The sequence below is a fragment of the Diachasmimorpha longicaudata genome, chromosome 2, assembly GCF_034640455.1.
Source record: "Diachasmimorpha longicaudata isolate KC_UGA_2023 chromosome 2, iyDiaLong2, whole genome shotgun sequence".
Lineage (NCBI taxonomy): Eukaryota > Metazoa > Arthropoda > Insecta > Hymenoptera > Braconidae > Diachasmimorpha > Diachasmimorpha longicaudata.
In genome coordinates, this window is record NC_087226.1 from 7,995,663 (window position 1) to 8,021,705 (window position 26,043).

The 26,043-nt window shown below is 36.8% G+C and overlaps 3 protein-coding genes across 10 annotated transcripts; all 3 read left to right on the forward strand.

Annotated features, from left to right (window-relative positions):
* Positions 1 to 1,013: 1,013 nt before the first annotated feature.
* Positions 1,014 to 17,358, forward strand: Trpm (Transient receptor potential cation channel, subfamily M). Of its 7 annotated transcripts, none has more exons than XM_064139418.1 (16): positions 1,014 to 1,461; positions 1,983 to 2,135; positions 4,101 to 4,183; positions 4,714 to 4,770; positions 5,318 to 5,504; positions 5,963 to 6,176; positions 6,715 to 6,874; positions 7,198 to 7,334; positions 7,492 to 7,648; positions 7,797 to 7,962; positions 9,079 to 9,925; positions 10,749 to 10,960; positions 11,051 to 11,218; positions 11,645 to 11,704; positions 12,383 to 12,595; positions 12,691 to 17,358. In XM_064139418.1, the coding sequence occupies exons 2-16, from the start codon at positions 2,106 to 2,108 to the stop codon at positions 14,926 to 14,928; spliced, it is 4,929 nt and encodes a 1,642-aa protein (XP_063995488.1). In that variant the 5' UTR covers positions 1,014 to 1,461; positions 1,983 to 2,105; the 3' UTR covers positions 14,929 to 17,358. The 7 variants fall into 7 exon arrangements, with proteins under 7 accessions (XP_063995488.1, XP_063995489.1, XP_063995492.1 ...); XM_064139419.1 differs by having other exon boundaries at positions 1,987 to 2,135; XM_064139417.1 differs by lacking the exon at positions 1,014 to 1,461 and adding an exon at positions 3,842 to 3,946 and having other exon boundaries at positions 1,987 to 2,135.
* Positions 17,359 to 18,805: 1,447 nt separating this feature from the next.
* Positions 18,806 to 21,432, forward strand: LOC135172918 (sodium channel protein Nach-like). 2 transcript variants are annotated; one of them, XM_064139432.1, is made up of 8 exons: positions 18,806 to 19,130; positions 19,266 to 19,395; positions 19,704 to 19,826; positions 20,130 to 20,301; positions 20,369 to 20,419; positions 20,704 to 20,881; positions 20,963 to 21,078; positions 21,206 to 21,432. In XM_064139432.1, exons 1-8 carry the CDS (start codon positions 18,820 to 18,822, stop codon positions 21,430 to 21,432), a joined length of 1,308 nt encoding a protein of 435 aa, XP_063995502.1. In that variant the 5' UTR covers positions 18,806 to 18,819. The 2 variants fall into 2 exon arrangements, with proteins under 2 accessions (XP_063995502.1, XP_063995503.1); XM_064139433.1 differs by lacking the exon at positions 20,369 to 20,419.
* A 1,160-nt stretch (positions 21,433 to 22,592) lies between these two features.
* On the forward strand, positions 22,593 to 25,952 carry LOC135172915 (sodium channel protein Nach-like). Its single transcript, XM_064139427.1, has 9 exons — positions 22,593 to 22,750; positions 22,910 to 23,245; positions 23,478 to 23,610; positions 23,671 to 23,793; positions 23,885 to 24,056; positions 24,148 to 24,201; positions 24,272 to 24,449; positions 24,527 to 24,642; positions 24,712 to 25,952. Exons 1-9 carry the CDS (start codon positions 22,593 to 22,595, stop codon positions 24,966 to 24,968), a joined length of 1,527 nt encoding a protein of 508 aa, XP_063995497.1. The 3' UTR covers positions 24,969 to 25,952.
* Positions 25,953 to 26,043: the final 91 nt, after the last annotated feature.

The window sequence follows — 26,043 nt, forward strand, 5'->3', positions numbered from 1 at the left end:
GTGATAAGGTACAGTGGAAAAAATAGGGAAAATTTCTGTGGAGCAATCAGATCAGATTTTATTTTCTACTTGTCAAATATTCAGTTGAAAAATTGCCTGGCTGATAATTGTACTGCTTCGGTTTTTTCCGGAAAATTACCGTACCACTTAAAAAAATTTGTGGATTGTTCAATCCAAATTTTTTACCCGTTGGGTTCAAATTAGACAACTGTTAGCTGATTTTTCGCAAACGCCTTGATATTTTCGATAATGACCACAGAATTTTTCTCTCTGCATGAAATTCAAAAATTCCGTTCCCCATATTTCCCCCCTGATTTCCGTATTTCGCTGTTTTATTCATCAAATAAGTTACCTGCATTCCCCCACCGCCCAGAATCCCCAATCAAATTCGGTAATACATCATTTTCCCCCATATCAATCCGTAAAGTAAACGATTAATGTCCACTAGTTACATAAATCTCTAAAAAATATTTCCGTCTCTGAATCGTAAAGCAACAATAGAAAAAATCTCCATCGTAATAAATCCGGACAACCAGAAAATTTAAGCGAGTATATTTTCCTTCTCTTCAAAGATAATATAATTAATTACCTCCCTCTGCTAGATAAACCCTCAAGATATTCCAGGAAATTTCGTGAAAACAATTCCAGTGACATCGTATTTTCAAATACAATTAGTTGAAATTAAACTGCACGAGAATACAAATATTTGCATTCCAAAGTTTCCCCTCAATTGCTGTATTTCATAAATTCATTAGCCAAACAAATAACCCGAATCCCCCTCCCCCATATCGATATCGAAAGCAAACGACCAATGCCCATTGGTCGCATAAATTTCGAAAACATTTCCGCCTCTCAAGAGTAAACCAGCAATTAGGGAGGATTGATGTACATTTAGCATAAAACAACTGTTTATATACCATAAAACAATATTGCAAATATCTCATGCGTCAGGGGGGTTGAACTAGAAACTAACAGGGTGCTCTAGTGGGGGATTTGACCCACTTGACGCGGTCAGTGTGCAACTCAGTGGCGCGAAAGCATCGGCAGGGAGAGCGTCGCTCGGTTACCTGTGACCAAGAGGGATGATAAAAATTAATCATCACTCTTTCGCCAGACTAAACTCACCCTCTGGGTGAATGAGAAAACGAAGAGGAGAACGGGACTGTGGCCAGTGACGCCTGCACAGCTGTTCTCTGTCCATACTTGAGCAACTCAGAGTGACCGCGTGTGTGTTGGAGTGATGATTGATGTTAATTGTCGCTTGGTGGCTGTTGAATAGAAAAACTCATGAGGAGTTTGAGTGTCAGTGCTTGGTACTCGATGAACGAGACGTTTGCCGTTGAGATAAATTGTCATTACGAATGTTTTAAATCTCAAGTTCCTCGTGTTATCGATAATAACGAGTCCATTGGCGTTAGTATGGTCTGTAAGATTGTACTGACATCCACTGATTTTTACCAGGTAATGGTAACCCCTGGGGATTTTTTTTTATTGAGTGGCCTTTTTTTTTAAATTTGGAAAATATTATGTCGTCATAATTCACGTGAATGCTTCATTTATCGCTTCAGAATTGCAAGTAATTAACCTAGATTTTTGTTTCTCGTGCGCAATAGACCGTTTGGAGTGATAAGGTTAGGTCAGACGTGGCCTGGTGCAATAATATTTCACTCTTTCCATACCCCCTTCTCCTCGTCGCGCGTCTGGAGATGTGTCATTGAGACAATTGATTTTTAGGATTTTTTATTGGGTTGATCGTTCCGGGGATTCTTTGTTCTTTTCATCTGTTTAATGCGGCACGAAATTTTTTGGAACGAATCACTTTGCCGGGTTTGTTTAATTGTCTTAAAGACGGAGTGGAATTTTTTGGAGGCATGATTCATAAATTTGCGAATGCTATTGACAGCTTGGAATTGTCAGCTCTGGGGGATTTTTGCAGGCGAATGTCTGACGTTTTTTTTATCATTTGTTTGGTTTGATTTCAGCTAGCTCTCGGCCCACTCCACGTATTTCAAGGAGGAACGAAATTATCTCATGATTCATGATTTCCATCGTGATTTTTACGTCGACAATTTTCATACTTTCGGTTCACTCATTCGTGTTTAGGCATGCTTGAGAAGCCGAAAATTGTACGAGCGGTGAGTAGATTGTAAACAAAAACGTTGGATGATTGTAGAGAAGTTGAGCACTTACGAATTTTGATTATTCATATGATTTTGTAGTTTGGTATTTGAATTTTTACTGGTGGATTGGTGGAAAGAATATCACAATTTCAAATTGCTTTGATAAGAATTGTTGTGAAATATTTAATGGAGTGATGTGGATTTGTTCGTGGAAATTATACAATGACATTTCCTTCTAGTGCTAGTTTTATTTTTTTACAATAGATGGTGAATTGCAAGAAAGTCAAGGATAAATTTATTGATAATGACAACGTTGAATTTATTTTACTTTTATCATTTTTGTTGGTCACATCGAGGGTGGATTTACTGAGCTCAGAGTTGATTAATTGTGTGGAATGCTTTGAAAGTGAAATGCAAAAGATTTCACATGAAAAGTTGACATTTAGAGCTACAAAATTTATTATATCCGGGCACCAGAAAGATGTAAAAATTTTCATGAGATTCTTCTGGTGGAGTAAAATGCTGCTAAAATGAGCTTATCTGGCTTCACTCTCGACGTATTCAGAAAGACCCAATATAAAATTCTGAAGAGAAAATGTTTTTAGTTGTAGAAGTAAAAATCCTTGATTTTAGAGCATCAAGAGAACGAAATCCCTTGCAATGAATCCATGAATATATAATGACACAATGAGTAGCAAAAAAATGGATGATGAATTAATTGATGATGACAATATCAAACGTCCGACCCTACCCTCTATCCGTTTATTTCTCTTCGAATCCATGTTATTCACAATTGTTGAAGGCAACCGCTACTGTGATTTCCCTAAAAATACTCTGTTTGGATTTTAAAAAATCATAAACGCGAGAATAATTTTGCATTGTCGTTATCTCCAACACATCCATTTTTCCCTCATTTTTCTTTGTGAAGATAAATCGGAGAATATTCATGAAAGCTTTTTTTACAGAGCCATCCGCACTATAAAAGATTCCTGTAAAAAGTTCGCTATTTCCCTTCGCTTCCAATACTGATATTTTACAAAAGGCTAAAAGCCTCCGTGAAATTGAGTCGTTTCATTTCACCAGTCCACTACTGCAATCTTTTTTCACTCACATTCACTGTCATTCACGGCTATGCTGATGGAACCTGTATTTACCTATGGAATATATTCTCTTGAGACCAGAAATTGTTCCTCAGCATTCGATTCGAGCAATTATTATTGCCTACTTCAAGTACATGTGAAATCGAAAAAACTCCTTAATTTCTGAGAATGCAACGTCATATGATTTACATTTTTTTCCGGGAATGGATGATAGTTAACTAAAATTTATAAACGTTTTGTATTACTATGGCATTGGTTTAGTATTTACCAGTGCAATACATTTTTAATCTATCTCGGTGACGAGTTATTTTCAGAGAAAACGTCACAGTATATTTTTCGTTGGAGATTTCCTCCTCCCCAAGAACTGTCTCTTGACATCTTATTTTAGAATCAAAACAAGAATTGACAGACATAGACATCTTTGTTAATTCTCAAATTATATAAATTTTGAGGTTTTCAAACCGAATACATGCGACGAAACTCTGGTCTAACGTCTCTCCTAAAAATTCAATTAATCATATATTTTGCTCCTGGAAAATATTCTGCCTCAAGAAAATAAATTCCACTCATAATACCCCATTTCTTTCAGTATAAATCACGGCTTATTTTTTTTTATTTTAGTCATGGTATAATTTATCGTGAAAGTATTTGAATAAAGTCAAGATGGCTATTGGAAGCGTTATCTGCGGGGCGAACGTTCCAAAAACAAAGAAAAAGAAGGCAAAGGTACAAGTGAACTCCATTATTATTTATTTAATTTGTTTTCCATCTATCAGTGGTCTGGAGTGGGTAATCACACTGAGGAGTTATCAGCCAATTAATGGCGATGCTCTCATCCTCACTTTTGCATAGACCATGACGATTTTCCTTGAATTTTCAGACCCAGGAGCGCAGCTGGATCGAGGGGACATTTCAGAAACGAGAGTGTACGAAATTCATCCCCAGTGCCAAAGATGAACATAGGTTTGTTCCCGCCTCTTTCTATGATCATGATCTCAAATCATTACAAGGTATCAGAAATTAATGACTGGCATTACACCACAGAATCCAATGACGTACTTTATACTGCAGTAATACCATATTTTTATAAATTTTCTCTCACAATAACTACAGCACTGGCAGTTTATTTACAATATTATACAAAATTAGAGGCACTTTATGCAAGTCAATTGAGACACCCTAACGCATTTTCAATGATAGTTATCATTTGTTATGTTTCAAAACGTTTTAAGCTTTATTAACATTATTACGAACGTTTTGTGTTTGCTCTTATTACTCTTTATTATAATTTCATTTAATTAACCATTAAATCCCTTGTTTAGCAAAATTGTTAATCCGAATTACAGGTTCATAATAAAACTAGAGCTCCCAGATTGGAATTAACTCTGAAACTGAATGGGTGTCGAAATCTAATAGGTTTTATTTTGGGTGAATTTCAATAGTTTCATTTTATTTATTTTTCCTTTACTCTTTATTTTTCATTATATTCATAGGCTTGAAGACATACAAGGAGATAAAAGTGCTGAATACGACGTGATCACCACCTCCAGGTGAGATTATTGGAGCTATAGCATTGAGAGAAATTTAAAAAAATGCACAAAGTAATGAAGTTTCACATTAAAAAATAAATGAGTAACATGGTATTGTTTCGGAAAAAATTGTAAATATTTCCCCTGTACAGACAGAAGCAAAACGTCGATGTGTGATTGAAATTCACATGATTTCGCTAACAAGTAACGACTTCCTCTGTTCCAGACAATGTGCTTGCAATAGAGACAACTAGACTAACAATGCAAAATATTTTTGTCTTCATTCACATACAGGACATTGCTTATATGACATGCTTTAAAACGCTTAATAAATTACAGTAACAGATGCATCGGCAGGAAAATTACTCGATAATATCTGAAATGTCAGAGGTTTAACTGGTGATTATTCACGAGATAAGGCCTTTGATGCATCTGTTTCATTTCGCAGAGGAAAATACACATTTATCTATCTCCGCTTGATCTTGTGTTTACTGTTGTACTTTTTATCCTTCGCAGTATGAAATTGAGGATGAATGTTAATTGTTAACGAGTCTCGGTGGAATTTCAGGTGCTGCTGTGGTCATTCTTACACCCACCACTGTGGAACTGGAGCGGATGTACAGAATTTTGCAACGGGCACGGCGGCTGAAGCTGAGCGGGAACAATGGTCGCCTGGAAAAAACACGAAACCCGCACCAACAGATGCATATGGAACCGTTGAATTCCAGGGCGGACCGCATCCGACGAAAGCTCAAGTGAGTCATTTAGAAATTTTTATAATTGACCTAGAGATAACTAATTATTGAAGCATAATATCCATAATGGAAACGTCATGTCGCGATGATCCCCACTAAAATGTTAAAGCTAGTTGGATATCGGTGATAAGTTCAATAACTAGATCAGTGAACGTCTTCGTGTCGCTTTAGTAATGAATTTTCTCTTAAAATTCTTTGAAAATTCGCTCAATCCGATGTCAGGTATAAATAAACCGCTCGTAGCGTGTGAGAATGAAAAAAAAATGATAGGACAGAAAAGGTCTAAATTGCACGCAATTCCTTTGTGGTTTTCCGAGCCGATAAATTGCTCTGTTTAAAACCAATATCCTCGCCGCAAAGTTTTCCAATAATTCTCCTCATTAGAGAGGACGGATTTTCCTCCAATGTTCCCGGCAAAGTGGATCGTGAATTTTTTTTTACTCTGTTAATTTTCGCAGTATGTTCGAATGGCCCATGACACTCGGCCCGAGCCAATTGTTCAACTATTGTGCCGAGAATGGAACCTGGGCTTACCCCGTTTACTGATAACAGTGCACGGTGGCCGCTCCAATTTCGAGCTTCAGCCGGCATTGAAAAAAGTATTACGCAAGGGTTTATTGAAGGCCGCCAAGACAACCGGGGCATGGATTTTCACTGGTGGAACGAATACTGGTGAATTTTATTTTTAGACTCATTCGAATATAATTATTCTTCTTCTTTATCTTATTTTTTTGCTCCATAATTGCTCAGATTTACGATCCTTTAATTTTTGTTTACAGATTATGTAGAATATTATGGAATATTAAGATGTATTTCCAGAATATGTTCCTATTTCGTCATTTTTCTTTCAAAGGATAATTGAAAATTGTATCATACACTGGCAGAAAAAAAATTGTAATGAAGTCACTAAAAAAAAACTTAATTTTATTACCCTAGTCGTACTGCTTTGTGAACAATTCTGTCAGGAGAATTATGCGATTAGAATCGCTCACAAAAATCTTGAGAGCGCTACTGTTTAAACAATTCATTCTCTCGGGAAAAATGTCATCAACGCGTTTCCTTCTTTTTCCTGGGTGTACCGGAATAAATCTAAGCTGGGACAACCATCGAGAAAAACGGGTTAAAGTTATTATTTTTCTAAGAGTTAAGCTCAGTCAGAAATGGTGATTTTACCTACTCCTCTCCATTTTACCTGTAATAATTATTTTAGGCGTTACACGTCAAGTTGGAGATGCATTGCTGCTTGAACGATCGCAGCGGCAGGGTCGAGTGGTTAGTATTGGTATAGCTCCGTGGGGAATACTCGAGAAGAGCCATGAACTGGTTGGTCGCGGAGGAGAGGTGCCTTATGACTCCATGGCCTCCCCCTGGTAAAGACACTCTCTTTAATTATTTTCCCCGGATCATAATCACTTTATTTCTTTAACTGGAGCTGGGGAAATGAAGTTTCGAACTGCTGATAAACTTCATTACCTCCGCTCTAATGAAACACTTAAGGGTAATTTCGATTGGTGGTGGGAGAATATCTCTGAGCGTATTTTTCGATTAAACTTCATGGACAAAATACATTGTTTCCGATATTGCCTGCCTAACAAACAGAAAACTATATCACGCATTTAAATCATGAACCTCTTGCATATATCAACTTCTGACATAGTTTCGCCATTCAAAAATTCTTTCTTCATTTTTCCAGGTCAAAATTCGCAGTGCTAAATAATCGTCATGCCTACTTCCTCCTGGTTGACAACGGCACAGGTGGTCGATACGGTGCCGAGATAGTTCTTCGTCGTAAACTTGAGAAATATATTTCAAACTTGAAACTCCAGCCATGTAAGTCAAAATACCTGCATGTATATATTCGAAAATTTCTCGTAAAATCGATAAAACGACTGAATTTACAAGCTAACATTGCGCCATAACAATCAATCAGCCGCATCGTTTACTGTCGTAAACTTACGTGGAATCTTCTGTTTTCCCTCTTGATCAGACACGCACAGTAGTATCCCAGTGGTGGCATTAGTTATCGAGGGTGGAACAAACACAATACGTTCAGTGCTGGAGTATGTCACAGATGAACCACCTGTACCTGTTGTTGTCTGTGATGGTTCTGGGCGTGCAGCTGACCTTATCGCCTTCATGCATAAGTATGAGCAACTAGAATAACCCTATATCAATTCATTACTGATAGCCATTTATAAGAAACATCATGACTCGTCTATCCAATTATCCCTCAACATTGAAACCTCTCACACTCACTATTTCCTGATACTCTACGAGAGATTTGTTCTTCAGATATGCCACTGAGAGTGATGATACTAAGGGTGGAAGCACTGATGGACCATTGGAGAGCATGAAAGAACATTTATTAGAAACAATTAAGCACACTTTCAAAGTATCACCTGAGCAGGCAGCCCAGTTGTATTCTGAATTGCTTCAGTGTACTCGTAAAAAACATTTAGTAAGTGTTGATGATAAAAAAAAATGTAGTAGGTGCATTCAAGGGTCAGGGCAGACGACTGAGTGCACAAGTAATGAATTGTAGATGTAGTTACGTTATGAAATTGGTGATACTGAAACTGTTGAGCACCATATAAGAACATGAGATGTGAATTACAATTTAGCCAAAGTCCTGAATGCAGAATAGCCGTCGGGGATGCGACAGAATTATTCTGTTTAATTTGATAGTGATAGAAATATTAGTTCTATATTAATTTTCATTTGTAGCCTGTTCGCTAATTTGGTACACTCAAATAGTATGGTCACTCGTCCCATGAGTCACTCTTCGTGAGGGTGATAAATATTCGTAGAGCTTGATAAAAGCAATTATACTGAATTATTCTATTCAATTACTTTATGATATGGGACAATTTGAATTTTTCGTTTCTCGTTCAATTGGCCAAAGTGTAAAAATTCTTTCTAAGGTGTTCAAAATGGGTCTCGGAAAATGACTGAAACTATGCCTTTAATTCCAAAGCCTATGTAATCTTCTAAAAATCCTGCGCCATCTAGGCTTCTCCCCAGTATTCGACAACATTCTAAAATTTTCCACCATTTGTCGCTTGAAATTAGCTTACAATATGAAAGGTATTAAAATGCACTAACATTTCTGAGTTTCACAAACAGATTTGTGGCCATACTATCCCAACCATCAGCTTCTCTACTACCTAGCCCTCTAAACATTAAAAAAACGACCGAGAACTATATTGCGATCACAATTGTAATTAAGTAATTGACTGGATAACAGAGAAAATATTACGTTGACTCAATAAAAGTTACTGCTGTAAGAAAAACCCCAAATACTATCTACCTACAGCACATATGGGATACATCCCGTATGTATTCTCATTCAATCCCCCTGAAAATGAAAATGGGACGAATCTTTCATGAGATAATCGCCAATCCCTTTGTTTATTCTCGCGATTCAATAAGTGATCTACGATTATGAGCGCAATATAGCTTGGAGTGGTGCAGTTGTCAAGATGCATGAATGTGGTTTGCGTAAGAATTTAATTAATAAAAAACAAATTTCATTTTGCAACCAATTCCCAAGTGACTCGAGCCTAAAAACTTGCAGATAACTGTGTTCAGGATAACTCAAGATCGACCACAAGAGCTCGACCAAACGATCTTGACAGCCCTCTTCAAATCCCAACAATTATCCCCCGCCGAACAGCTCTCCTTATCACTAATATGGAATCGTGTAGACATAGCGAGAAGTGAGATATTTGTTTATGGTCAAAAATGGCCACCAGGTGCACTAGAGCAATCAATGATGCAGGCACTCCAGCACGATAGAATAGATTTCGTTAAACTACTGCTTGAGAATGGTGTATCAATGAGAAAATTTTTATCAATACCACGTTTGGAGGAGTTGTACAATACTAAAGAAGGACCATCCAACACTCTGGGATATATACTGCGCGATGTGAGGCCACATATTCCAAGGGGATACATTTATACACTTCACGATATCGGTCTCGTGATTAATAAATTGATGGGTGGTGCTTACAGGCATCAGTACACACGTCGTAAATTTCGAATGATCTATGCTAAAGTGATGAAACGATCAGGTGGACATCTCCAGCAGCACAGAAACAGCATGGCCAGTGGGCTAAAATTTTATTCAGGATCTGGTGAAAAAACGCACGGACTGACAATGAGCCTTCTCGCTGAGACACTGCCAGCTAATCGAGATACACCGTTGTTCGATTATCCTTTCAATGAACTTCTTATCTGGTCTGTTCTCACCAAGAGACAGCAAATGGCATTGCTCATGTGGCAGCATGGTGAGGAGGCACTTGCTAAGGCTCTTGTTGCACTTAAATTGTACAAGGCTATGGCTCATGAAGCTGCAGAGGATGATCTTGAGACTGAAGTTTATGATGAACTGCGAGGATATGGGAAGGAGTTCGAAAATATCGGTAATTATTGATTTTAGGTGGAGGATAGTAGGGCGGTGCTGGGTAAAGACTTGCTAGACTATGACCTTAAGAATATCAAAGTATTTTCAGTACATCTAGTAGTTTGATTTCTTGCAAATATGTTTGTAGAAAATATCTTTCTAAAAATAGGATTTATGCTTTTGTAAATTGTCAAGCGGATTCCCAACTACATCATTGAGAGCTCAGTGAATGAGACTCCCCTACAAGTTCTGATTTATAATTACATCCATTTAACAACATTTTGCCGAAATAAAAGGCTGAAGTACTTAGAAATCCTTGGTGCACACTGCTACTCGAATCCATTCATTAAACTTTCAATGAATGCGCAAATAATTGTGATTTTGAAACTCAGCGCTGGCTCACATGAGCATATTTTACGAATTAATGAAGCCGTCAGGCAAACTAGCCTTTTGGAACGTAACTGGGTCACATACACTTTCATGCCCACCTTATTTACAAATTAAAGTGTACATTTCCATATACATAGATTCGAGAAGCCAAGGAATGGAGAATCCATCCCCTTCAGCTTTCTACCCATATACATAGCCCATTGAATGATCCATCAAAGAAAATTATATTTCCTTTCATCGAAATTAAGTCTTCCTCTATGCGTGAAAATTTCTCTACCCTTCCCTGAATCGGGAAATTAAAAACTAATGAGAAATAATTGAAAATTTTTCAATCACCCCAAACCATTTCAACATCCTCGATTAAATTTTCGTGAACTCATTTGACAGCTTATTGAAAATTACGTCAGCCCTTTGGTAAAACTTTAATTGAGTTTAAATTGGGTTTCATCTAGCACTGGAGTTACTGGACTACTGTTACCGTCAGGACGACGATCAAACACAGCAATTATTAACTTCTGAATTGCAAAATTGGTCGGGTCAGACTTGTTTGTCACTGGCCGTGACCGCAAATCATCGTCCAATTCTTGCACACCCATGCAGCCAGATTATTCTCGCGGATCTGTGGATGGGGGGGTTGAGAACCAGGAAAAATACCAATCTGAAGGTGATTTGGTAGAATTTAATTAAAAAGAAAACAAAAACCTGTGTTTGTGAACAATTGTAACCATTGTATGTGATTTTGGAATTATTTCAGGTGGTTTTGGGACTGCTGTGCCCTTTTTATATAATCAAGTTGGACTTCAAGACAAGGGAAGAGCTCCAATTGATGCCACAAACACAGGAGGAGCACTTGATCGCTCTGGAGGATGAGAATGAAGACAGCGAGTCCGAGCAGGGGACCCCTGTTGGTCCAGATGTGGAGGTGAATATCTTGAACATTTATGAGTTGTCATGGGTAGAGAGGGAAAAACTTTTGATTTTTCGGAACGAAGTTTGGAAATACATTGATTTTAGTATATAAAGCTCTACATTTATTGGATTAAAAAATCAGGCGAGGCCACTCGAATTCCGGAGAAGTTATCGAAAAATTGAAAACTCATTTCTTCAAGACCGTGCATAGAAAGCCAAACTGAGTTACAGAAATGAAAATGTTTTAAATGCGAGAACGAAAAATGCGAGATTTTGGAAATGTAAAATGAAAGTAATTATTAACTCAATTTATTCAAGTATACAATTAACATTTAGCCTATCAGCACAACTAATAATATTAACAGATATTAATTGAAGAAGGTGTCTAGTTCCCCTTGTAAATAAACTAGCTCGGCATATGGTTGAATATTTTTTATAGAAACGTCTACGCAGGAGCCTCAGCATTTGCAACAAATCCACCAGCCAGCAGGCCCCAAAGGTACATAACCCACGGGCTAGGCAAAGAATTTATGATGCCTACCCTTGTCCTCATGTACTCCATTTATTTTCAATGAATAATTTATGTCTCATTGTTGAAGTTTATTTCAGCACTCATTTGATAATGGAAACATTTTTCATTCGTTTCAATGGTCAATGTCCATGTGTCTCAAAAACTTCCCCTCGAAAACTGTGAAAAATGTTGTCTTGACGTAGATTAATTATCCACTACTCGTCGTTAACGACCATCTCCTAGTTATCTAATTTTTTTTTCCCTAGACAATAGCACAAACTGTCTCTTCAAAGTGTGATGTGAAGCGAATATAATTTGTTTCGGTTTAACTTTCAGTGATGTTACTATATTGTTGAACAGATATTATGTTTTCCTGTTATGTATTCACCGCTGGATTGCACTCTAACTCCAATATTTCCGCAAACTGTTGTCTCTCAATTTCTTTGTCTTTCTAGAATACCTGATGAACGACCATTTCGAATGCATCTCTCTTTAACACCTATCATAATACATCAAAATATTCTCGTTACTCATATAATATTTCCTGTCTTATAACAATATATGAAGGATGGATGTGTTAGTCTTCTTCTTTTTTACTCCGTCAACGTTATATCACTAACTGTCTTTCGTTTGAATTTAGTAATACGTGTGTTGTCCTTTGTCCAGGCTTTAATAAGCAATGAACACAGCACGGCAGTTGCCAAAGAGACTATTGTTCAGGAGAATGGAAAAGTACTTACGGACAACGACGACAATCTTCATCGTCCCTATGGCCTTCTATCAGAATATTATGATAATAAAACAAATCGACCATTACGATTAAAGAAAAAATTGTACGAATTCTACACTTCGCCTATTACTAAATTTTGGGCAAACGCTGTAAGTATTTTCAATTCTATACAACTACTTTTGTTTTTTATCTCTCAACATTTTGGATGATTTTATTCATAATATTTATGGTTTCTTTTTTACAGATAGCATACATGGTTTTTCTAATGCTCTTCTCATACTGCATCCTCGTAAAAATGACTGAATACCCAGGACTTGCTGAGCTCTACGCAATAGCTTACATATGTACTCTTGGCTGTGAAAAAGTTCGTGAGATAGCAACGTCCGAGCCCGCAACAATGTTCCACAAATTCAGTGTATGGTCGTGGAACATGTGGAATCCCTGTGATGCAGCTGCTATTATATTCTTTCTTATTGGTCTAGCACTGAGAGTTAGGCAGGCGACATTCGATATTGGACGAGTCTTGTACTGTGTCGATTGTATTTACTGGTACTTGAGGATTTTGAACATTCTAGGTGTTAATAAGTACCTAGGGCCCTTAGTTACAATGATGGGTAAGATGGTGAAGAATATGATCTACTTTGTTGTCCTTTTGCTCGTGGTACTGATGAGCTTTGGAGTATCTCGACGAGCTATTCTCAACCCTAATTCAGATCCACAATGGGTAATAATCCGAGATATATTTCTACAACCGTACTTCATGCTTTACGGTGAAGTATACGCAGACGAGATAGCCCCAGACTGTGGGGATGAGCCTTCAATGCCCTGCCTTCCAGGTCGTTGGATAACCCCAATAGTGATGTCAATGTATCTCTTAGTAGCCAACATTCTCCTTATCAATCTCCTCATAGCAGTCTTCAACAATATTTTCATCGAGGTGAATGCAGTGGCCCATCAAGTTTGGATGTTCCAACGTTTCACTGTTGTCATGGAATACGAGCAAAAGCCTGTTCTTCCACCGCCTTTTATAGTCTTCTCCCACATCTGGCTCCTCGGAAGATACCTATTCCGTTACATAACCCAAGGAGAGATGCGATCACTCGAGACATATGACAACGGTCTGAAGCTCTTCCTCGAGGCGGATGACATGGAGCGCCTCTACGACTTTGAGGAGGACTGTGTTGAGGGTTATTTCACCGAACAACAGCTCAAGCTACAAATGTCTACAGAGGAACGAGTGAAACTCACGACAGAACGAGTGGATAATATGTCTCAAAAGCTAGAAGATATAGATAAGAAAGAGAACAGCCAGATAGCTTCGTCCCAAGCTGTGGAATTTCGTATGCGTAAGTTAGAAGAATTGAGTGAACAAACGTTAGCTCATTTGGGAGTAATACACAGATTCATGGCGACACATATGCAAAATGAAAATATATCAAATTTGGACATAGAAATACGGCCCAGAAGAGTGTCTGAGAGGTCCGAAGTAATCTCAGAGGCGGACTCACACTCCCATCTTCCAGGATTATTTCCAAGGAGGAGACTCTTGAGGTCTTTAACTGATGCACCAGTGCTGCACTTAAATCCCTCCATTGATGATGACACGATAAAACAGTCAGAGACAGCGACGTCTCGTGAGAATCTCAGTAGAAATGAGTCGTCGTCCAGTGGAGAAGTGCTAACGACTGGCCCTAATGAGAAGCAGACGGCGACAACCAGTCAGGAGGAAAGTGGAGAAAGCAGAGAGATCCCAGAGGGTGATGTTAAAAAGCCAGAGGTTGAGAGGGATACCAGCAGCGATGTACCAATGTCAGACATGCGCCAGGATTCATCAGAGAGGGCAACCAGGCAGACAAGCAGATCACGATCTGAATCTGATGATGCCATGCATCTGGCGCCACCTGGTGGACAGAAAGGTGTCAAATGGGCTGATCCTAGGGTTGCCATCATTACTGGATCCAGTGGAGGTCATCCCAGGTCGACTCTACTCGCTATGAGAAATGAATACACCAGCATTACTGATGAACTTGAGGGATACTGTGGGCTTCTCAGTCCTCCGAGGACTCCTCCTGTATCGCCTCCTCCCAGCAGAGCCAAACACGTCATTGATATGTCCGATCCTGAGGTCGCTCTGGAATTTGAGAATGAACATCTCAGGGATGCAGAGGCATGTGACTATCAGCAAATGGAGGATCTCATTCAAAGGAGGTACAGGCAGAAGGACGATGATTCCGATACTGATGATGTTGTACCACCACCGTTCTATGTTGCTAATGAACATCGATTGAGGAGATCCACTGCCATCGACGAGGAGAGCAAAGGTAATGTTCATCAAAGGAGGAGGGTCCCACCTACTATCAGCGTTACGAGGGAAATTGAACAGACTTTATCAAGACCACCTGCTATCAGAGATTCAGATGCCTCTGAACCTGATGATCAAAATAATCCGGGTCCTGCACCAGCTTCAGAAACTATGTGCTGAGGCACTGGCTTCTTATAGTTTTTAGAAATGCTAGAATAATCATGTTATTTTCCAATTCTATTATGATTGTTTAGGTAGGGAGTGAAGTGGTAGATTTTTATGAATCACATCTTTTTGTTATTTGTGTATTTAGAAATTAAATTTTGCGCATGCCATTTCATATTTTGAACCGATTCTTTAGTGGGAAGAGTTAGAAATTTTTTATCCAAGTACGTAAAAGGCATTAGTTGTTGAAAAAATCAAACTACTCAAAATCTACTTTCTACTGATTTTTTCAAGTTTTAGCAACATTCTTTCAATTTTCCAAGTCTTAGGAAGAATGAAAGAATTAAGATAAATTTTACCACTTCACAACTGATCTAGAATGATTTTTCCACTTGTATTAATCCAAAGTACTTTTCAGCATTTTAGCTGGATAATTAATTGTTTTTATCATACAATTATTTTAGCGAAATTTCGCATATCACTCTCGTGATTAATTTTTACAATTAAATATATTCAACGTGATGATCACAGCCCACATCAACATTGAATTTTACATTTGAAATTTTAGGCTAAATTATGTTTTGCGATCAATTACACGATACAATTTCACGATACTTAGATAAATTTTACTCTAGTCGACATAACACGATTAATTAAATCGAATTTCAAGTAACTGATTTACTTCTTTTAGCCTTTTATTGAGGTACCAGAATCTTGTACAAAAGAAAAATTCGTAGATTTAGATTAATGTACCCGAAAACGTTAGCAATTGATAATTGAGAGCCTGATTGAGGTCTCTGACTGCTCAAGTCGCGTATTGGCATGAAATTTAATGAGTCCATATATTTTTTAATCAAACGTAAAATGTAAATATGAAATTCTATTTTTTTCGCTTTCTTGTAATATTTCAATGGTATAGATGCCAATTTTGCTCAAATGAAGGCGTTTCACTTTAAATTCAGCAGCATGCGCTCTTTGTCTGGTGTTATTTTCAGTTGAAAAAAAATATGTTTCATGTTTTCTATGACTCCATGTGTGAGTAACAATATATTTTCATGTGATTTATTTGAATTTGTGGAATAATAAAAAGTGTAATCTCGAATGAATGACGAAACTAGCTCATAATTATATATTCATTACTTAATAATTGTTTCAAAATTACATTTACAATAATGAATCAAAAAAACTACAAATTTATTTTAAGTGTGACCGTAAATACGCTATCTATGAGAGAGTTTGATGGAAAAATTGAGTGCTTTACTAAGAAAATTTCCTTGAATTTTTGCTTCAATTCTGTTGATGATAACTTTAGACCCCAGAATTTACAGGGACAAATTCATTTAGAATATTGTTTAGAGAATAGTCAATATCCTCGAAATTCTAGTTGCAATGGATACTGAAAGGTTGTGTATTTTTTATTATAAAATTCACGCAAAGAAATCATTTACCAGAATTGAAATTACAAATCTGAGAGATTTCTAAGGAACAGCATTACATTTTTCAATCTTTTTTTTTTGTAAGTGACGCGACTTTGCTGATAGATTGTAATTTTGGAATTGTCACTTATTATTGGACTGATCATTCCACCAAATACCTAATAAACTTCTTTCTGAGCTTACTGTTACCATCAAACTCTGAGAAACGAGTGAATAGAATGTGAGTCTGATCGATCGAATATGTGATACCCACTAAACCACGAAAAACCAAAAAATATAATGTAATAGATGAAATAAATTAATCACGTGCACGCGAAGAATAACAAATAATAACAACGAAATAATTATCAAATGGGTAATCCTCATAATTTATTTACGTCAAGATATCTGTCAATTAATGAACAAAACTCAGGGTCGTGCAAAAAAAATAACTGAAAAAAATTTATTATTTCGTTGATTAATTATGAGATGATATCATAATGTAATTTAATTTAGTTAAAATTGAATGTATTAGTTAGGACATTCGATCGATCGTTCCATTAATGACGTGTGGCAATTTGAGATTGAAGAAGGAGGAAAAGTACAAAGTTGAATTGCAAAAGTTACTCGCCAGTAGTTCCAGTGACGAAAGAAATAAAATACAGGAACTCAATGATTAAAGGAGATTGAATAGGAATAGAAATGAGACTTCACTCAACAAATTTTATTTTTCATAATACCGAAGCATTACATTTATCCTCGCCCGATCATCAATCACATATCAGAATGGCTGATGTCACATTTCAGCAATGACGAGCTCTAACGCAATCGATGATAAAAATTGATTTCCTCCTTTAGGGGGAGCTTCAATATTCTGAAATCATGATACAATTGAATAATCGTTCGTTTTATTGTGAGATTGAACCCGGGGATGAGAAATTAATGAAAAAAGAAGAATAGAAATAATTGTAAAATTAATAATAGCATCGAAAGTTGTGGATTGACAAAATACAAAAAAATACCAGCATAACTGGGTTTGTGTGTTTTATTTATAAGATAATATCTTAGTCTCCTGCTGTGTCACTGTGCTAATGCCAGGTGACCTGTGCCTATTAAGAACATTAACAATTCAATAGCGAAGTGGTCAAACGCTATGAGATGAATGTCCTAGCATTTATCTCTGCTCCAATAGTCATTTTTTATTATGTTGGACGTTTCCCCTGAATCATATTTTTGCAGTTACTTCACAGAATATGCGGCCCCTGTGCTACACTCGTTTATATTCTTATTTTTTAACTTCAATCGGAGTGCGTTAATTCCTCTAATGTCCCATATTTGGCGGATAATACCCCTTTGGGATTGCACGAGATATGACCCGCAAAAGATGCTTCATCTACTGACACTCATTCAAATATTCTCTCCAAATACTAATAACACAATTTTGAAGAACCAAGAATCCAAGTTGTCGATAACTTTTTGAACCGATTGCAAATTTAATATTGAGACTTAACTGCATGAACTCGTAAATTTGACTAAATAAGAAAATTACAGAACACATATCGCCAAACAATACAATCGCGATCCCGTAGGAACCGACCTACTACAATCAATGAATAAACTAATGATTACAAATACACTTTCGTATTTGTTCATCACGAAATGTGCTACATCACCTCACGAAAAGCACTTGTCCAAAACCCGCATAAAATAAATTCATTTCATTGTACATCACTGAACTTATTTCTCGAAAAAAATTATGGTAATCATGGCAAGGATGAAGACAAAATATGACTTTCTACTGGTCATGTCTAAACGCATACTGTCGAGAGTTCCTGGGAAACATCCAATTGAGAGGTAAAGCTTTTTTCAATTTGTTAGTACTATTTATTGATTATTGAGGGAATTTCAGGACAGTTTGGATTACGGTTCATGTTATCGCAATAGCTGCATTCGCATACATGGTTTTCGATACTACAGACAATTACAGAAATACAGCGACGGCAACGCATATGGCAACGGACATGTTTCCAATAAGTGAAGTTAATTTTCCAGCTGTGAGCATTTGCAATGTGAATCTCGTTAGTAAAGAAAGGGCGTTAAAATTTGTTGACAAATTGTAAGTCAACGGTGGTAAAATAGTATACAATTTTATTTTTACACTAAGTCTCTGGAATTAACGAATATATCATCTTCGTCATTACTATACCCTGAAAAGTTGACGTTTTTTTTTAATGTTTTTATAGTTTGTCAAGTTCTATCGAAAAATCTCTCTTTTTGTAAACCTTAGGTTGAAGATCCTCGATCAATATTCTAAGAATACTGCCTTTTCACTTGCTATTTTCTCGCGAAATCATTCGTCATGTGCATAAATTAGCAGTTGATAATTATTGTACTGGAGGAATAAAAAATTGATCCAATCCACCTCTTAGAAATGCATGTAAGACACTAATGTACATTTCTATTTAGATTAAGTCAACAAAAGATTCGTTCAATGAACTTGACACAAACCAGACTATTGGAGTTGGTTAAATATGTTGGACACCTGTACACATTTTCTATTCAGGAGGACCGTCCCGGCGACATAGACCTCTTGGAGAAAATTCTGAAGACGTTTGACGGTAAGAATAGACGTTTGCCTTCTGTACTAGCAGAGTCACTTGGTGTACAATGTGAACGATATGTTCTGCGATGTCGGTGGGGTGGCATTGTGCGGATCTGCTCTGATATTCTTGAACCCAGGTTCACCTCAGATGGCCAATGTTGTACTTTCAATTATGCTAGATGGAAGGATCATTTTTCAAGGTATGATGTTCTTGGGTACGTTTAATTTCTACTGAACAATAAAAAACATATAATCCTTGATTTTCTTCTTTCTCTAACTGATTTTAAAATTAAGTTGACTCCTTTGGGTTTGCTAACTAAATGATGTATCTTCAGCGCTACGGAAAATTTTATCGCACCCGTCTTGAAATCAGAAATAGCTGGCTGGGACTTCGGACTATCTTTGTTACTGGATGCTCGGGCAGAGGATTACTTTTATCAATTGCTTCCGATGGTTGGATTCAAGGTACATTTGTTTCTAAAAGTTCTTGATTGAATTCTGAGAAATTCTTCCCATTTAAAAGAAGTTTGTGTGATGGCCTTTCCGTATAATCCTTAATTTGTTTTTTAAAAAATTTGCTACCAAGGTCAGGAATATAGTGATTATTGATTTCACGCCATTGCTGCAAGATTTCCGTGTTTTCAGACGATGGTGCAATCATTTTTTGAGTGGTTTCACGGCTTTAATCGATTTCCAAGAATTCAATGTTAAAATAAGAATAATAAAATCAAAAGATGACTCCTGTTAATTTATTAAGATTTTTTCTTTTACAGGTGGTAGTTTACGCATCCACTGATTTTCCTGATCCACCCAGTGGCGGCGCGAAAGAGGTTTTAGTGGAAGCCGGAACGGAATCATACATCAATATTGGAGCTTATGTTTTCGATTCTAAACAAGTATAAGTTCACCTCTAAATCTTACACTTTGTCAATTAATTCCATTTCCTATTTACCGTGTAATAACGGAGACGTCATAAGACAAACGTGATAGGACAGTTTTAAGGTGGGGGCAAGGTCGGGTCCAATAAATGTTTGAAATATTTCTCGAACTATCGTTAATGCTAAATAAATTGATTATTCGATGTGTCACGACGATTTCTATGACCATATATGAACTGATCTCATATTTTTGCAAATTCAGTTTTCCCAGTGACAGTTATGATTTTGTTAAATTTCATGGCCCTAAATTATTTGCTTCAGGATGTTGAGAAGATCGACGCATCTAAACGCGTTTGTCGTTTCAAAAACGAACTGAAAAGTCGATTTGGAGGACGGTATTCATTCAGTGATTGCATCATGGACTGTAGAGTTCGGGACATTGTACAAAAATGTGATTGCATTCCATTTTTTAATCCCCGTCCCAGTGGTCTTGGTAAATAATCATTTTCGCCAATTAAAATATTTGAAAATAATAACTTTCTTCACGTGTTAAATTTCAGGCAAGAGTCAGTGCAGTCTTGAGCAACTCAAATGCTTGAATCATTTCCAAAGTATGAAGGACACTTCGGTAGTGAAGCGGTAAAACCATTAAAGTCGGCTCAACTTAACACTGATTGTGACTTATCAAGAGGCATTTTCAAATTTAAGGGACATAACGCAATTCATGTGATAGTAGTATTGAAGAACTCTTGAGAATATTTCTGATTGTGAGATATTCTGTGAAAAATAATTAATAATCAAAATCGACTAGAACTGTTTTACCGAGATGCTACTAATTTGTTTCTAATATTAAACCCTTTCTGTCTGTAATGAAGAGGTCGTTCAATATTTCCAGGCCGATGGTGGGGTATGAGTCCAATTTTTGAAGCAGATGCATCTTATCCACCTGATGCATTCAAAGAAATTCCAGAGGGACATTTGGACTGCGACTGCAAGCCCACTTGCGACAACATCGATTACACAGTCTCCACTGGATTTGGAAATTTGGAAAATAAAATTATTAGCTGGGATAAGTAATTATCCAAATGATTCTTCATGTAACTCTCTCTTATTTATCTCCACTTACATCTACATCGTTTTATTTTTTACTTCAGAGCAAGGAATGCTTTAACTCCAAATCCCAATCACGCTGTTCTCCATGTGTACTTTGGGAGTCCGGTGGTAATGAAACTTGAGCATGATGTGCAATATTATTGGTATGAACTAATGAGTGAGTATTTAAAAACATATCAATTTATCCACTCGAGATTCAGAAAGTTACACGATCTGTATGGAGGGAACGAGTACAATTATCCCACTTGTTCGGTGATTATTCTTAAACATTTTTCTTCCTGTAGGTAATTACGGAGCACTCTGCAGCATATTCTTAGGCCTGAGTCTCATGAGTGCAATTGAAGTAATCTACAAATTTTCTCGAAGACTTTGGCGCAAGTCAAAAAAAATTGAAGGAATTCCAGTTAAAGTCAGGCCAGTGAATGAAAAATTAATTTCCTTCATTTCGGAGAAAGATCCTCAAATTTTCTGCCCGCAAATTGACACAAGAGAGATAGGGGGCGCTTTTTAACGAATTCTAATTTTCATTCCAGACCGAATATATTCCGGAGATCAGAATTGGCAATCGTACCTCGTTTCTAACATTAATTACATGTGAAAATACGAATTAATTTGGGGATATATGAGATCATGGCGGCCAAAATTCAATCATTGAGAAACGATATTTCCTTCTGTCAAGTTGACTAAATTATTTCCGGCAAATCTATTCCACTGCATCATATATATCATAGGCAACATATATTTTTCTATCAGAGGAGATTTTTATTTTTACTGAATGATAACTGTTACCAAACGGTATAAACACTTTTATGTACATTATCGTTTATTGCTGTGGGCTCTTATCAGGTTTTGATGTTATTAGTTTATCAATCTGATTACAAATTACACGCACTTCGTTACTGGGTCACTAGTCAAATTATTAGAATAAATACAATAGTATATTGCCCAACGAATGCGGTAAAAATTAAATCAATTATTATATGATTGACTTAACTAGTATTAATTTTGTTTCTTTACGTTAGCTCTCAATAAACCCTATTGAACATTCTTAAACTTCAGTCTTCCGCGATTTTTTTTTAAATCCCAAATTCGTTAGATATTATGAAAAAAGTATTTACAACTTGAGCGTGAATTAGGCGGCGCTAAAGAAAAATTTGACGCAACGATGAATCCCTCAGGGACTGACCTAACTAGAATGAATAAATAAAGTATCTAAATACACTCTTGTAATTATTGATCGCAGAATATGCTGCATCACCCCACGAAAACCATTATTTCCAAATCCAGAAGTAACAAACTCATTTCCTTGTATAATTTTGGCACTGAAGTTGTTTCTTTGAGACAATTATGGTAATCACTCAGAGGATCAAGAAAAAATGTGATTTTTTGCATATTAGTTGTGAACGACTACTATCGACTGTCCCAGGAAAACATCCAATCGAGAAGTAAAATTTTTTATTGATTAAAATTGCTATTCATTTGCACAGAGAGAAATGTATAAGAAAAATTCTAGCGTTGGCTCTGAGAATTTGGCTTCGACTTTTTTGAACAGTCTCTACTCGTACTCGAACTAAAATTTTCATGGAAAATTTCTCTCCGTGTGGTTATTGATTAAATTTCAGGGCACTATGGATTACAGTTCATATCCTCGCAATCGTGGCCTTTGTTTTTATGATTCTCGATACTACAGAACATTACAGAGATACTCCAACAGCTACGCACATGGCAACGGATATGTATCCGATAAGTGAAATTAATTTTCCGGCTGTGAGTGTTTGCAACATGAATCTCATCAGCAAGAGAAAGGCGCTGAAGTTCGCAGAAACATTGTAAGTCAGCAATGATAAAATGTAATCTGATTTGCCTCGAATGTTTACCTGAAATAATCTATCATGGAGAAAAATTTGTAATCAATAATCATTGAGCTGAGAGAATAAAAATGTTTATCCAATTTTTTTTATTCTTCTGCTATCCATATTTTCATTTAGATTGCAGAATTCTAAGATCAAATCAATGAAGTTGACAAAAGCCAGACTGCTGGAGTTAATTAAATACATTGGACATCTATACACATTTTCAATTGAGGAGGAAAGTGCGGGCGACATTGATTTGCTTCAAGAAATTCTGAAAAACGTCTACGGTGATCATAAAAAAGGACTTTCCATATTGACCGAGGCAGTTGGTGTACAGTGTGAACATTATATTGTCCGCTGTCAATGGGCCGGCATTGTGCAACTGTGCTCTGACATTCTGGAGCCCAGGTTCACCTCGGATGGCCATTGTTGCACTTTTAATTATGCCAGATGGAGAGACCATTTTCCAGGGTAAATTCTTTGAGCAAACGTTTGAATCCTTCTGGCGACGCAGGATTCCATGTAATGAATCAATCAACTTGATTCTTCGATGAATTTCTTAGATATTTCACATTAAAGAAAGTGTTCACGTAATTTTTAAAAAATTCTTCCCCTTCTCCCTTTCCGAACAATTCATGAGCGTAAAATTTAAGCAGATAATTCCTATGATCTCAATTAAATAATTTCTTATTAAATTTTCAAGTATTCAGGATGATAATTTTGTGGCACCCGTCCTGAGATCAGAAATAGCGGGCTCAGATTTCGGACTCTGGTTGATGCTCGATGCAGACAGCGAAGACTATTTCTATCAATTGCTACCCATGGTCGGATTCAAGGTACAACAAATAAAATAAATCAATCTTTGCGTTTTTTATGATTCTCCGGATTGTTCTCAGGTGATGATTTACCACGCCACGGATTTTCCTGATCCTCCCAGTGGTAGCACGCGAGAGGTGCTGGTGATGACTGGGAGGGAAACATTACTAAATATCGGAGCTCGTGTTTTTGATACAACAGAGGTATGAATGCCTGCAATGCAGGAATTCATGAAAGGAGAATTAATTTCTTTACTAGGATTCCATGAGTTTAAATTTAAATTATTGGCTCCAGGATGTTAAAAACATTGACGCATCCCATCGCAATTGCCTCTTCAAATCCGAATTAACTGAGAAATTTAGCGGGCACTATTCATTCAGCGATTGTATTATAGACTGTCGTGTTCGTGACATCATAAATAAATGTGAGTGCATTCCATTTTTCTATCCTCGTCCCAGTGGTCACGGTGAGTACTCAATTTCTCCAATTAAAATAATAAAAAAATAACTTTCCTGATCGGCTATTTAAATATTGTCTTCCCTCGTGGTGAATTTCAGATGACGTTTTAGAATGCGATCATTCAAATCTCAAATGTCTGAACAAATATCAAAGTATGAGCTCCTTTGCTATTTAATAATCAACGATTATTCTGGTATTGAATATGGGATTTGATCGTTGTAGTTAGATGGTGGGGAATGGCTCCAAGGTTTGACAAAGGTGAGTCTTATCCTGCCGGTGCATTCTCGGAGAGTCCGGAGGGACATATCACATGTCCATGCTATCCAGCTTGTCAAAACATCGATTACACGGTTTCCATGAGCTATGGAAATATGAAGAATCCAGTTATCGTCTGGGACACGTAATGATCTCCATTTGGAAACAATTCGCTCCTTTTTACCTTCTACCTCATTAACACAAACTTGTTTTCATATTCAGAGCCAATAATGCAATCAACAGAACACCTAATCATGCGGTTTTAAACGTCTACTTTGGAAATTCTGTGGCAATGAAACTCGAGCATGATGTTCAATACTATTGGTATGAGTTGATGAGTAAGTATTTATGAATGTATTGATTAATTTTTTTAATGGAGAGAAATACATTATCAGTATTTCCTGCAGGTGATTACGGAGCACTCTGCAGTGTGTTTCTCGGTGTGAGCATTATGAGCTTAATAGAAATAATCTATAAACTCTTCCGGAGTGTCTTGGTCAAGCGTAAAAACATGAGAGCCGTTTCAACAGCAATTGCATCAGTTGATGAAAAAGTCATTACGATTTATCCTGAAATCTACTGGCAGGAGATGAACGTCGGCAATTCCAGCCCCAAATGTACAAATCTAATTTCACACTTGAAACAGAACTTATCACTTAGATAATACTTAGCAGTGATACGTCAAACTATATATATCATGGCCACAATTGATTCTATAATTTCATGATAGTATTGTCAAACCGTGTACATACAGTGTCGTGCTATTTATTATGACAGTCGACCGTTTGTACACTTGTGCAAGTTCGAACGCAGAACATTATCTACTTAGTGTTTACTCACTGATGGTAAAACCTAAGAACGCGGCATGTTTGACATTTGCTCCGGAAGTTAAAAAAAGAATCGACCAATGGTGTTTATGATTAGTTCATTTCGTTGATATTCTCAACCATCGGGGAGCGTTATTATATCCTCTTTTCTATGTCCTCTGTCATAACAAATGAACTTAAAAAACAATAAATAAATACGTTAATTCTAAAATTTTTAATTGAAATAAAAAACGTAAGTCATTAATAGAAAAATCCCGTCAACCTTTCATGACTCCCCTATTAGTTATTCGAATTCCCTGCCAAAACTGACATCCATGGGATCAGTTAACGATCAAAAACAATCATAATAATCCCATAGTATCCCGTGAAAAACTAGTGTGCTACCCAATATCTGTGGAAACCAAACAGAAGGTCAAACATTCGACAGAGTCCCTTTAATTTTTGAAAATTCTAGCCTAGTCTTTCGGGGAAATAACATTTCATGTTTTTGGTAATCGTGGGCTAGTTCCACGGGTTGTTAAATTGCCCACTGATTTTTTTATAAAATTTTCTGTGTCACTAGAAATGCTTGAACCCCACATGCGCACCTCCCACATCCGATTGAGTGACGGTTTCCACAATCAGCTAGACTTTACCAAAAAAAGGAAAACATATGGCACAGCTATCTACACGTTAACAAAAAGATAACTGCGAAGAATAAAAACACTGTCCTAATTATTAAATACCCAACATTAATCCGAGAAAAAAAATAACAGAGAATTAGTTTTCCCATTATCAATAATAGTAGATTAGGTATCATAATTTCCAATTGATGGTCTTATTGATTGATTTTCCCTTCATTTGAATATTTCTCGCTACAGTCGGGTCTGTTATACGCGGAGTGATCACCATCTATTTCAGATCATAATATTA

Coding starts and splice junctions, on each gene's coding strand:
- Trpm (XM_064139417.1), top strand. CDS start 3,884: ATGGCTATTGGAAGCGTTATCTGCGGGGCGAACGTTCCAAAAACAAAG. Junction 11,219..11,644: donor CTGTTGGTCCAGATGTGGAG/GTGAATATCTTG, acceptor TATTTTTTATAG/AAACGTCTACGCAGGAGCCT. Junction 12,596..12,690: donor CTAAATTTTGGGCAAACGCT/GTAAGTATTTTC, acceptor TCTTTTTTACAG/ATAGCATACATGGTTTTTCT.
- LOC135172915 (XM_064139427.1), top strand. CDS start 22,593: ATGATTCTCGATACTACAGAACATTACAGAGATACTCCAACAGCTACG. Junction 23,611..23,670: donor TACCCATGGTCGGATTCAAG/GTACAACAAATA, acceptor GATTGTTCTCAG/GTGATGATTTACCACGCCAC. Junction 24,643..24,711: donor CTATTGGTATGAGTTGATGA/GTAAGTATTTAT, acceptor TATTTCCTGCAG/GTGATTACGGAGCACTCTGC.
- LOC135172918 (XM_064139432.1), top strand. CDS start 18,820: ATGAACTTGACACAAACCAGACTATTGGAGTTGGTTAAATATGTTGGA. Junction 20,420..20,703: donor ATGCTTGAATCATTTCCAAA/GTATGAAGGACA, acceptor CAATATTTCCAG/GCCGATGGTGGGGTATGAGT. Junction 21,079..21,205: donor TTATTGGTATGAACTAATGA/GTGAGTATTTAA, acceptor TTCTTCCTGTAG/GTAATTACGGAGCACTCTGC.